Here is a 13,823-nt window from a genome sequence, read left to right as displayed (position 1 = left end):
ATTATATTAATAATATATAAAATATTAAATATATAAAATATACAAATGTATAACTATTGGCTTAAAAATTGAGATATTAAATTCTAATCAAGTAATAAAAAATACATTAAAAAGTGTAAATAAAAACTTATAAAACATTTTATCTGACATTATCGAACTTGAGAAAATTATTTGTCAGAATACTTGTACTATAAAAATTGAAATTAAAATTTAATTTTTTTTAGTTTTAAAATAATTTCATATATAAACATGTTACGGAAATAACATTTGAATATTCGCATCTTAAACGAGAGATTCATCATTACAGTGAACAACAAATTCGTCAGACTTTTGAATAGTTATCGAGATCTCAAAATGTTGAAGAATTTTCTACCTGTGAAAGAGCATTCTCCAAGCTACCAATAAAGACAGAGGTATGATCCACGTATATACTGCATTCGGCGTAGAAGATGCTGCTGGATTGCATCCGTCACCGGTACACGTGTAAACGCAGGTGCGATAGGTCAATTTGTCACCCGGTTGTTTTACGTAATCGCAGTAATTTCCCAAGTCGACAGCCGAACAAAATCGCTTTGTACCGATGCCACCTATTTTATACAATTTAATATTAATATAACGTGTATTAATTTAAGTGTTAACATTGTGCAATTATTTTTTTTTCTAATAGAGATTTGACAAATTTCTTCAGATATACAAATTATCATGCTTTAAAGCAAGGGAACCAACTACTTTACTATCTGAATAAGAGAATAAGCTTTACTAGTTTTTGAATATTTGTGTTAATTAATAAAAATTCTACTGCTCTTATTGTCTAATTGATATGAGTATATTAAGTAATTTTTATTATAAAGAAAGAGATACACATGTTATAATTAATGTGATGAAAAAAGTGAAGTTTGAATGGATAAGTGAATTTGTATTTACAAAGCAAGTGATAGCCATGCAAAAAATCGAAAGATTATATATCCCTTACACATATTTTGTACAATAATTCATGTATTTTTTAAACAAAATTATTAATTATCGAATTCTTTCAACAATTCGTGAAAAATATTCAAAAACAAAATGCATAGTAAAATAATTATCACATATTGATTGTTTTTCAGAGGAAAAACTTTATGCAAAAAAAATACTTGAGAGAATATATTTTTTTAAAGATTGTAAATTCCGTAAACTTCTTCGTTAGTACATTTTAATTGTGGAATTTCTTGAACTAAAATTAAATATTGTAAGATAATTAAAATTCGCAAAAATGTTTGCTTCAAAAAAATAATCGAATATGCTTATGGATCACTCGTGCACACACTTGACGACAAAGAATGCTTAAACATGATATAAGAACCTCCGAAACGGCCGATTGATTTGACGCAAAAACGTGCGTCATAAACATGACTACAATTTGCTGGCACCAAGGCACTTTCAACCAATCCACTGTCCATGCATTTCCATTCATTCTCTGATGCGCATTGGTAGCAATCCAAGGCAATTGCTTGATTAATTGAGAAAGCAATGATTAAATTTCAATTACATGACTATGTTATTATGTTGATGCTATACAACACTATTTTATAGAATTATAGAAAATATATATTACATATAAAAAATATTAGTTGCAAGATAGTTCTTCCTCTTAGTTGTATGCCCCTACACAAAGGATGACCTGTGTTATGATGATTGATAATGAAAAATGGTTAGTATAAAAGCATTTTTTACATGTGCTGGATTATTAGAACGCAATTTATGAAAGGGTCTTATCATTACAAAATAAATGATAAGTACATGTGTTTAAAAAATCGCTCATAGGCGATTTACTTCATTTGTGGATGCATTCCAGAATCTTGCACATGTATAAGCATAAGCATTGTTATTCTGGAACAGCGAAAAAATCTGAAAGGAATTCAATTCAGTTTAATCGCTGACATGCTCTTGATCTGCATGATTTCATTCATCAATTTTCCCTGCACTGCCACTGTTAGATTCCCAAGGCAAGAAGATTGTGTGAAATGTCTTCGCTGCACTGTTTACCCTCGAAACGGCCTACATGCTTAATGCAATATTGTGCTCCGTAAACGTCATCACAGGATTTCGGCTCCATGTCCATGTCGCTTGTTAGAAATTCATTGCACTGAAAAGGATTCTCACTGCTGATGCTTTTACATTGGTAGCATCGGATGCTGTATCCTGGATAAAAATATTATTTATCAAAATGTGATGAAATATTTATCAAGAAATGGATCCAGCATGATTTTATTATGTGAAATGAATGGAGAACGACACAAATATTAATTATAAGAATTCCATGATTGTAAATGTATATTTCTTTCTCTCTCCCCTCTTTCTCTCTAATTGTTTTTCTGACAAAACTGATAAACATCATGATATTTTATTTCTCGATATATGTTTCTGTCAAAATAAAAATTCTTTCTCCTGAAGAAGAGCTCGTTCACAGTTTCCCGCTGATACACATAAAGAGAATGAAAAGTGAGAAAGGTTAATTATGCCCCGCCCAGGAGGGCGATGACAATGGGCTTGTAAACGATGCAATCGTGCGTCGACCTCACCTGTCTTCGTCAGCAACGCGAGTATCAGCAAAAACGTGCTGATGCAATAAGCTGCGGTGGCCATTTCAAAAGATCACAGCCTCCCGCGGATCCTTCTGCGTCCCAATCTCCGGTTTCGCGACTCGACGCACCCAACGTGTGCGTCCACCTGTTCGCATCGATCTCGACAGCTAGATGTGACGTCACAGCGTGACGTAGACGCACACACCCGTTTCCCGCCTATTCGAGGCGGGATACTCTTTCAAATTTGAAATGTGATATATTATATAATACAAATTTATATAGGAAACTTTTAAACTGTTTTATACTGCTATAAATATGTTCAGAACATATACTGACGTATCACATAATTCTATATTTATTTGCAGATATAATTTGCAATAAAAATTGAATATATATATATATATATATATATATATATATATATATATATATATATATATAATTTGAATGATATCTCACACTTGGTACGAGAATAGAGATATTAAAAAATAATAAAAATATCAATTATATATATATATATATATATATATATATATAATTAATATTTTTATTATTTTTTAATATCTCTATTCTCGTACCAAGTGTGAGATATCATTTAAATTATATAATAGATTATTTGTCACTTTGTGTCACATCCAATATGTATAAGGAGACATATAGAAAAGCACATTTTTTATATTCAAATAGAATATTGATATAATAGAGCTTTATTATACAAAGTGTTATTCTTCTACATATATATACAATTATCTTCGAGAAATTTATATAAGATATATAAAAGTTCAAATAAATAAACGTTTACATAAAAAAAATCAATTTTTAAATATGAAAAAGATAGTATATATAGCTATGCTTCTTCAAATTATGAATTTTAATTTATGACAATTTTTGGGATAAGTATACTAGTTTTGAAGATAATCGTATGAAAAATTAGAAAATAGAAACACTCAGTATATAAATAATAAATATCGTTATATATGATTAAATTGAATAATATTTTATGTATCTAATATATGTAACATGGTATATACATTTATATAAGCAATTTCACAGTTTTATTGCCTTTTAATTAAAAAGACAAATAAATATATCATTTTGTGAAAAAGAAACATTAGAAATACTATACAATATTTATATCATATTTGTATTATTTTTTAAGTATATAATATAAAGCAGAAATTTAACTGTAATGTACATTTTGCATATTAGGGATGTATAAAAAATTTACTTATATATATACCTTTTATTAGATTTCTTTTATAAGGAAATATTTTTGTTAATATTACATCACAATAACACGTCCTATGTATATTACAATATGCGAAATATATGTTTCTGAAAAGATTCTCAGAAAAAATAACGACAAAATAAATTAATAAATAACTTTTTTATAATTTTTATATTGAAGCTAATTATTTAGGATTTTGCTTCATGCTTTTCTTCAAATACAGAGCTCTCCTTAACAGCAGTCTTATTTGTTTCTTTCAGTCTAAAGGACTTATCCGGTTTAATGTGTCCACCAAGTTTGGTCCTATCATGGGTTCCTTTAGCATTCTGTTTTTCGTGAGCACGTATCATCTTCGAGGACATCTTCGTGCTGGTTTCCTCCACGACGTTGGATGATTCTCTGATCTCAGGGAGAGCCTTGAGTGTCCTGGTGGACGAAATCTTCAATCTTTTCGCACCGTGTCTTATTGCTGCTGTTTCTTCGGAAGATATCCTCGTCGAATTATTCGTCGATCTCTTACTTAAATGAGGCTCGAGATTGTCACCCATCACCGAGCTTACATTAGATTTACCCGATCGATAGTGATCGACCGTCTTCAGGAAGCTCTTCGCTTCCACTTCGGATTTCACAGCACAGATTATCGCACTGTTTTCCACATTATTGGAGCAATGAGTCTTTAAAGCACGTCGAGCAAGCGTTTGCCGAGGCTTCTTATTGTTCTTAATTCTTTTCACCGCTGCATAAAGAGAGGCACCACGGCGTAGAATACATTTCTTCACCAAGTTACTTTCATTTTTAATGGCATTTTTCGCTCCAGTCACCGCGTCGTTTAATTTTGTCTCCAATTCTTTCAGGATGCAGGTATCCTGCGCGACGACAGTCTCATTATCCTGTAAATAAATTATGCATATGTATATAAATTATGTCTGAGAGAGGTGATACGCTTCATATGTAAATCACATAAATATCATCACGTATAAATATGATTCACGTATGATAATAACATAAAAAGTAAATGTATGTGAGAGAGAGATTGATTTTGCATTATCAATTGTTTAATTATGCAAATAATGACTTACCATGCATAACAAGAGCGAACGGAATATGGCACATATCATACACTTTGAAAAAAGACGAAGCGCACATCTACATGTATGTACGATATGTAAAAATTTTAGAGAAAATTATTATAATAAGCAGAAGTAGTAAAACAGATTGCAACAAAAAATTCGTAATAAAAAATATGTATTTTATTACAAAACAGACTCTTAAATTATATATTTCTATGAAATTGTTGTTCAGCAAAAAACATTCGTTGTGCATGCTAAACAGTGCTATTTTTTTTCAAATGTGTGCATCATTATTATTCACATATTTCATTTTGGCATTTGAAACTTGGAAGCAGCAGTTTTAAATGCAATATTAATTTTTTATGTATAATATTATTATATTTGATATTATTTGTCAAGATTTTTGCTTGCGAATATAATGCACAATTCATGCCAAAAGTTATCTCACACTCATCAGGATATTCTTTGGTCAGGATTTGCAGGAATCAAATGAAAATAAGATAAATAAATGATCGCTAAAACTGTAACATTTATTAACACAATTGGATATGTAAGCCCGCGTATCTAATACAACATTATGAAGTTATACATGGATGCATACACATAATACGAATCGGAATCTTGAGTTACGGAATGATTTCCAAGCAAATAATGTTCAAGCTTATTGTCCAGATCAAGATTTAATGTACCTGACTTTGTGAATATTTATTTAATCGATAAAATATGTATTAAGTATTCTTTCATTTATTTTATAATAATCTCAATATAAATAATAAATTTATATATGTTTATATTATTATATGTGTATATATATATATATATTTTTCTATATGTTGTTAAAATAATTAATATAGTTAAATTTTGATTAACAAGCAGCCATATCCCAACAATTCCGTCATCCAGAGATATAATGGTTCAACCATTTATATCTCCACGTTGTGCCCTTCGCTAAAGAAATAGATATAATTAATTACATACATGTATGCATGTGTGTAGTATTAACACGTTTTATTCATAACAACTCACATAGATTCATCTTGCTTCGTTTTAACACTGCATGAATTAAATGACGTGACTATAAGTGCACTTGTGTATATTATCGGCATGAAAAAATGTATAGTGCATAAAAATTGATTATTTACAATAAATATTAATGTCAAATGGTGGTCACTGAAGCATTAAAGCGTGTATGATTTCTGAGCTGAATTAGTCACAATGTAAAATAAATCACCAGTGCAAAGTATTACTTATTCGTCTCACCTGCATTTCTCTAGACTATTAACTTAATTTTGAAATTTTAATTAAAAAAAAACTAATTTGTGCAATATATATACTAGCTATAAATATCAACCAAATCAGCATTAATTAATATAGTAAAAGTATAAAAACATTTCATTCGCATAATTCGAATATTATATACATATATGTAAATATTTAGTTTTACATTTTGTTTAAAATTAATAGAAATACAAACTTTTAATGCGTAAAATCTAAAAAAGTATGAGACATTATTGTCTTTTCTATATAAATCGAAGTTGTGGAAGACTCTGATTGAGAAGAATAATATAAAAATAAGAAACTTTACAATATGTATTTTTCTCATACAAATAACATAATAAATATATATATATATATGCATGTAATATATTATTATCCAAAAATAATAGCTCAATGATATAATATATAAAATACTAAATCGTTTTTGTATAAATTTTAGTACATATTTAAATATAATTCAAAATATTTGCATAAAAATTCGCGATTTATCAAGATCTCAAAAATCACAAAATCTCTCTCCCACTTTCTTAGTTATACACAAATAAATTTACATTCAATCAGGCACTAATGTGTTGTAGCATAATGCTAAACAGCATACCAAGTTAGTCGCTGAACAGAATAAGTGATTATGATACTATACACTGCCTTATGTCAGCACCGCAAACATCACTCCCGCTATTTACATCAAAATTTACCTTACGCATCGATCTGTTGGGCGGTGAGGACAGATTGTTCACATATGTTAATTTCAAATGAGATTTTACTCCTCTTAGAGAACGATATTGACTGTTTGGTAATCGGCTGTTGGGATTGTTTCCAGTGAGATCAAGAATAGATGGACCTAACGCTGCTCCAACCTGTGTACATTAACATTTTAGGATATTATTATGTGAATTATTATGTTTATTATCAAGGTAAGGTAGTAACTAGTTAATTAGTTGCAAATTAAATAAAAAAGTGAAGAAGTTAATAACTTTTAGCTTAGTTTAATTTAAAATAATTAATAAAATAAATTAATTTTTAATTTAAACTAATTATTTTTAAATTTAAACTTATTAATTTTTTTTCTTAAATTAAATAAAATTAATATAAATATTAATGTTTTTAAAAAATTAACTTTTGATTTAATTTAATTTAATTTTAACTCAACTTTTAACTGACATGAATTAATTTTTTATTTATGCAACTTTTAACGTGATTAATTTTAACTAAATTAATTTTATAAGCCATTAACTCTAATTTAATTTAATTAAAAAAAATAATTACTCAATCCTGCTTTTTATTATGTGAATATGATTAAATAAGATAAAAATAAGATAGAATTACCGCTTCGAATACTGCTGGAGTATATTTCGGGGGAACAAATATGTGATTCATAGTTTTGTTCACGCCATCGCGAATTCTAGTCGGTATTGTATTCACCAAACGACCAGAATTATAATTGCATTCCAGAGTGTAACTACGTATTAGGTCAGTCATCTTGTACACTGCTACACGTCCCGAACCTTCTCTCGACATACCGTCTCGTTTGTCTCTACGCAAACCATGTATATTTAATATTTCGCTAATATAAAAGGGATAGAGGCACATAATATCAATTCTAATGGCAATAAGGCACACTCACATAATGTACATATTTCTCTCTGCAAAATTGCACGATGTGAAATGAAAGTGTGGATTGTTGATGGACATCAATTTAGGTAATAGCATACATGCAATAGTATCCTCTGGATCAGTAAAGTGATTTCCATACATAAATACGCCCTTCTTTGAAGCATGACCATGCAGATCGATGTATAAGTACAGTCCAGAATTATCCGACTTCGATACCTCGCCTGTACCAACAGCTGTATAAGTTACTTTGTCACTCGTTCTGTCCTCTGCGACTTCATTTTTGCCATTTTCTTTAGATAATCCATCTCTTTCATCTGTGTACACGACAAACTAATTAGAAATAACTAGATACATTGAGATTCGTCATACAAAGTAAATATCATTACCAATAACTGCATTATCCAAATTTTCCAATGTTAATAAACGTTTCTCATTAGCTTCCAGAGCACATCTATTCTCATCCAGGGACATAAATGTTACCTATTGAACAATAATAATCCTAAAAGTATAATGCTGCAGAGATGTAATATAAAATGTATTGCATTCACTTTTTAAAATTTTCCACACAATCTCATTTGCAATATAAAGAAATATTACTTTAAAAGGCATTTAATAAGAGTTTTGATCATACTTGTTGCAACAATCTTGTAGTTGTGTCGCGTACAGCGTTTGCTATTGAAGTAGTCGAATTTATAACACTTAAATTGCTGTCTACAATTTCTAAATTTATATCTGACAAATCGTCAATTAATTCACTTGGTACTTGATAAAAATTGTGATAATATCTAAAAAAAGAAAAAATATGTAAAAATTTGACTGCATATTTTGTATATCATAAAACGTCAAAATAATTTAATCAGAAAGATACAAGTATTTACCTTATTAAATTTCTCGCAGCATATATCGTCGGGTGATCTACTTCGGAAGGATTTAGATAAACCCTATTCAGATTTACTCCCTTAGTGTCCATGCGATAATGACCTTTAGCAACACCATCTGGATTGAGCATTGGTATTAATTTGAACACATATAGGCGACGTAAATGTATGGCAATCTGATCCTCGCGATTCAATAAAAAATTGAGAAAACCGTTCAGAACAAAGCTAGATGGTGTTTCACCTGGGTGGACTCTGGCGCTAATAAAAATTACCTAAATGTGCATACATAAATATATCTCTTTTTGAAAATATAAGAATACATTTTACATTTAATAAATATAATGCCAATAATGTATACCTTTTTATCCCGAAATTTGTAAGGCCTTTCCTCACTTCTCTCAGGAAACATATTAATCAGTCTATCTTCTCTCTCCATCGATATGTTATGATAAGAACTTATTGTTAATACATCTAATCTACGATCTTCCAAAGATTTTATTGCACATTCTCTATGATAATAGATATCATCTGTGCACATTACACTCCTTTTACTCATTCTTGCATCAATCCTTCTCAAATAATTTTGTAAATCTGTATACGAGAATGGGTAGGTAAAAGCAAAGTAAGTAATTGCTTTTGAATTTTCTGGAGTATAGTAGAGGAATGATAAAGTAAAGTCACTTCCTCTCTGATCAAGCTGCAATGTTATAAATATATTATATATAACTATGTACTAAATAATTATATCCATTTATAATCTTTCTATATTTTCAGGTATGTGCATTTCTATAATTGTATGTGTATATATATACATATATTCATATATATATATATATTACTATTACATACAGTGTAGGTAGGTTTTTCACGAATCCGCTCCCAGTGTAAATGTCCTGGTACAATTTTAAAGACCGGACACATTCCTTGACTAAACATCTTGACCTGTTTATTTAAATTAACTATGTTGAACCTAACCGAGACACTAGGACAATTGGATCTGACTCCGAAATAAAACCAAGTTCTATTGCTATTTTGAAATTGTGTGCCATGACAATCGTGCTTCGTCCACAAGTTAAATTCATAATCCGGCATCTCCTTGGAATTCGAGTTATTGGTCAATTTGGTTTCAATTTCGTAAACATCTAAAAATAGTAGTTATTATGTCATTACATAAGAAGTACATCTGCAGTGTCATACATTTAATTCTAATGCAATTGAATTCATATCACAGTAAGAGAAATCAATCTTCTTATTCAATTAATCTTATATAAAAACAAAAAAAACGTTCTCCAGCTTTAACAATATATTTGTTTTTATTCATGTCAATGCGTTTACACTGACACATATGCATCTAAAATCAATTTGGATCGCTAAAACGTGAAATTGAATAAATTTCGTTACCTTTATCCGAGTTTTCTGGTACTCTCACTTGTTCCACTTTAGCCAGGTTGGCCGAGTCAAAATTGTTAAAGAATACAAAGCCACCGCAAGTAATGTTTTCGCTGGTGCACGCCATGATGCGTCTCACGTCTGTCGCAAGATCGGACAATTCATTCACCTGTCAGTTTAATCGCGACAATAAATCAAAATATATAATCTTCCTCTCCTTCGTCTTCACTGAACGCGGGGGACTTCTGCTTCGCTAAACGTCATCGCTCTCGTTCCTGCAAGGACAAAATCGTCTCTGGCTGCTCTCGCGGGGAAGCAATCATACGATATATATATATATATATATATATATATGTATTTACGCTACATAGGATAACCGATCACAGAGATATCTCACAAAGCAGTAACAAACAGCGTAAAGCGCGATGCTGACGTTTGCGAGCCGATTCGCTCATCTTCGGGCGATACTCTGGACTAAAATAAGTGCAGTTGAATGCATGTTCGCGGAGGACGATGACGCGCTTGCATCGCTTATCGATCGTGTTATATTTTCGTATGTGGATCGATTAAAATTGAAATCGTCTTTACGCGTATAAGAAAAAATCTATAGGAAACATTTATATAAATTTTACGTAGTAGGTTTTTGACCGTTTCAAATTTTGATCTGTCAAATTTTGATCTGTCAAATTTTAATCTGTCAAAATATATTTTCTTAAAAATTTCTTGTGATATTAAATCACATATTTTTTAAATTTGACTCTTTTATATTTACATATTATTAAATACAACCTTCTCTTTTATATAAAAATGTAAGAAGAAATGTTCGACGATCTTCTGTCGAAACAGAATAAATATTTATGTACGTTGTGTCACAGATTAATAGACAGATCGCCAAAGGTCTGGATGAAGGAGAGACCAGCATTTCTCACTGATTTCAGCGCCATATCGTAGTAGTGGTCAATGCAGTAACTATTAATACGTTCCCAAGATAAGAGCGTCTCATGTTCATGAACTCGTCCGGCGGCATGTACGAGATTTATCTTTTCGTAGCGTTCGCGTATTTCGGAAAGGACAGAATTTTATGATGTTATAAATAAATAAATAAATAAAATATTAACCTGATCTATTATAATTATTTTTTAATAAATGTTTCATTATTATTATCATCTAAGTCTAAGTCGTTTAATTAATTTTTAGTTTTTTAATAATTAATTTTTTCTAAATTAAATAAAATAATATAATATTATATGTTTTTAAAATAATTAACTTTTGATTTAATATTAATTTTAATTTAATAACGTTTTCAACATGAATTAATTTTTATGACTTTTACGTTAATTTTAACTAAATTATTTTATAAGCATAATCTAATTAATTATTAAAAATATACAACCTCTTTATAGTGAATATGATTCATAAGATAAAATAGTCAATTACGTTCGAATACTGTGGAGTTATTTGGGAACAATTTATATATTTTCAGATCGCGAAATTTAGTCTATGTATTCAAACGACAGAATTATAATTGCATTACAAGTTAACTAGTATTAGGTCGTTATTTTACAGAACGTAACCTCTCTGAATAGTCTCGTTTGTTCTACGTCAAAACATGTATATTAATATTCGCTAATAAAAATAAACAAATATCAATTAATGGAATACCTACATATGTATATATTTCTCGCAAATACGATTGAAATAAAGTGTATTTGATAATCAATTAGGTAATAGCATCACAAAACTATCAGTAATGATTATACATAATACCCTTCTTTGAACATGACTGCAGATATGTATAATACAGTAATTATACCGACTTAGATACCTGCCTGTACCAACACTTGTATAATTATTTGCACTCGTTCGTTCGCGTTTTTGCCATTTTAATAATCCGTTCTTTATCTGTGTACAACAAAACTAATTAGAAATAACTTAGATACATTGAGATCTGTAAATACAAGTAAATATCTACAATAATATTGTACCAAAATATTTCATGTTATAACGTTTCATATTAGTTATGAGCTAAATTTATTTACCTGGGACATAAATTTTACCTATTGAACAATAATAATTAAAAGTATAATGCTGCAGAATTAATATAAAAGATTGCATTCACTTTTAAGAATTTCAACACTCATTTGCAATAAAATGAAATTATAATTAAAAGGCAAATAAAATGTTTTGATCATACTTTTAAGAATATGTAGTTGTTCCGCGTAAGACGTATGCTATTGAAGTTCGATTATAAACACGTATGCGTACATATTAATTTATATCTGACAATCGTCAATTAATCACTGACTTGATAAAAATGTGAATTTATCTAAAAAAAAAAAATAGTAAAATTAGACTTGCATTTGATATCATAAAAGTAAACATTTTAATCAGAAAAAAAGTATTACCTATAACTTGTCGTCGCGGGTTTATAATTGTGATTACTTCGAGGATTTAGTTAAACATTAGATTTAGCTCCTAGTGTCCATCGATAATGACCTTGCACCTCTGGTTGAGCATTGGATTAATTAACACATATAGGGAGTAATGTATGGCCATCTGACCTCGCGAATTCATAAAAAACGAAAACCGTTCAAACAACTAGTGGTGTTTCCGGTGACTCTGGCCAATGAAATTACTAAATGGCATCTTAATTGGACTTTTTTGGAAAATTAAAAAGGTCATCATTTTACATTTCAATATTTGCCATATGTATCTTTTTACCCGTAAATTTGTAAGATTTTCACTTCTAGTAAACTATTACCAGTACTTCTCAGAATGTTATGTTAGACTTTTAACTCTAACTACGTTAGTTTCCAAAGATTTACTCAATTCTCTGAATATATTTGCACATCACTCTTATAACTCATTATTGACACCTTCTCAAAATTTTGTAAAAATCGTCTACGAAATGGGTAGAGAAAACGCCGTAATATTGCTTTTAATCGGAGTATTGTAGAGGAATTATAAAGTAAGTCACTCCTCTGATCATGCTGAGTTAAGCATAATTATAAAACATGACTAATTTATATCCATTGGTATATCTTTATACAGGCGCGCATTTTAATTTGTAGTTTTTACACTATTTATATTTAAAGTTTCTATTAAAAATTTGTTTTAGATCCTCTCCCGAGCAAATTCGACAAAAACGAAATTATTTAATATTTTACCTGTTTATTTAATTTGTAACCTCGGTAATTTCACAATTGATTCTACTCTGAAATAAATAAGTTTCTATTGCAATTAATTTTATACAGGACTTTCCGTTATCTATCCGCTCCCTTGACTTCGTTTTGCGTTTTTTCAGTAACGAATTTTTTATCGTATTACTAAGAAAATTCATTCATTTGAATTAATCATTGTTCATGAGTTGAAGAATTCAATTTCTTGAATTATTATTTTTCAAAAAAAATTACTAGTTTACGAAATTGACTGTCTGCTTTCTGCTATGCATTATCATTGGTCGCTAAAGCGTGATTGATATTTGTTATTTTCAGAGTTTTTGGTTTTTGTTTTTAAGGTTGATAAATGTTAAAGGAAACAAAGCACGAGTATTTGCGGCAGATGTGGCTATTAGATGACAATTGATACTGCAGTTAATGCGAATAATATCAAAATATAAATTGTTTCCTTTTTATGAGGGGACTTTGTCGATAAAAGTATGTTCATTTGGGATAAAACCTCGGCTGCTAAGTATAAAAATATATAAATATCTTGAAAGACATGATAAAAAATATTCGAAAACGTAAAAAGGTAGCGATTACGTTTGACAACATACGGGGAACTCTACAAAATAAGTGCACTA

General features: G+C 29.5%; 2 protein-coding genes across 3 annotated transcripts; both read right to left on the bottom strand.

Moving 5' to 3' along the window:
- Positions 1-53: 53 nt before the first annotated feature.
- bou (glycosylphosphatidylinositol anchored membrane protein boudin) lies at positions 54-2,754 on the bottom strand. Of its 2 annotated transcripts, none has more exons than XM_029319317.2 (3): positions 2,562-2,754; positions 1,343-1,489; positions 54-587 (listed from the first exon to the last, which is right to left on the bottom strand). In XM_029319317.2, exons 1-3 carry the CDS (start codon positions 2,623-2,625, stop codon positions 370-372), a joined length of 429 nt encoding a protein of 142 aa, XP_029175150.1. In that variant the 5' UTR covers positions 2,626-2,754; the 3' UTR covers positions 54-369. The 2 variants fall into 2 exon arrangements, with proteins under 2 accessions (XP_029175150.1, XP_029175149.1); XM_029319316.2 differs by lacking the exon at positions 1,343-1,489 and adding an exon at positions 2,026-2,181 and having other exon boundaries at positions 2,562-2,751.
- A 998-nt stretch (positions 2,755-3,752) lies between these two features.
- Positions 3,753-10,375, bottom strand: LOC114943648 (cytosolic carboxypeptidase-like protein 5). Its single transcript, XM_029319302.2, has 10 exons — positions 10,034-10,375; positions 9,482-9,774; positions 8,991-9,329; positions 8,633-8,904; positions 8,386-8,539; positions 8,141-8,234; positions 7,765-8,068; positions 7,467-7,674; positions 6,836-6,997; positions 3,753-4,682 (listed from the first exon to the last, which is right to left on the bottom strand). Exons 1-10 carry the CDS (start codon positions 10,146-10,148, stop codon positions 3,981-3,983), a joined length of 2,643 nt encoding a protein of 880 aa, XP_029175135.1. The 5' UTR covers positions 10,149-10,375; the 3' UTR covers positions 3,753-3,980.
- Between the last annotated feature and the right edge of the window lie 3,448 nt (positions 10,376-13,823).

Source organism: Nylanderia fulva, unplaced genomic scaffold (assembly GCF_048542155.1).
Source record: "Nylanderia fulva isolate GAGA-0341 unplaced genomic scaffold, ASM4854215v1 Scaffold11, whole genome shotgun sequence".
Lineage (NCBI taxonomy): Eukaryota > Metazoa > Arthropoda > Insecta > Hymenoptera > Formicidae > Nylanderia > Nylanderia fulva.
Note: the sequence above shows the minus strand (reverse complement) of the source record. Positions and strands in the feature narration are given on the sequence as shown.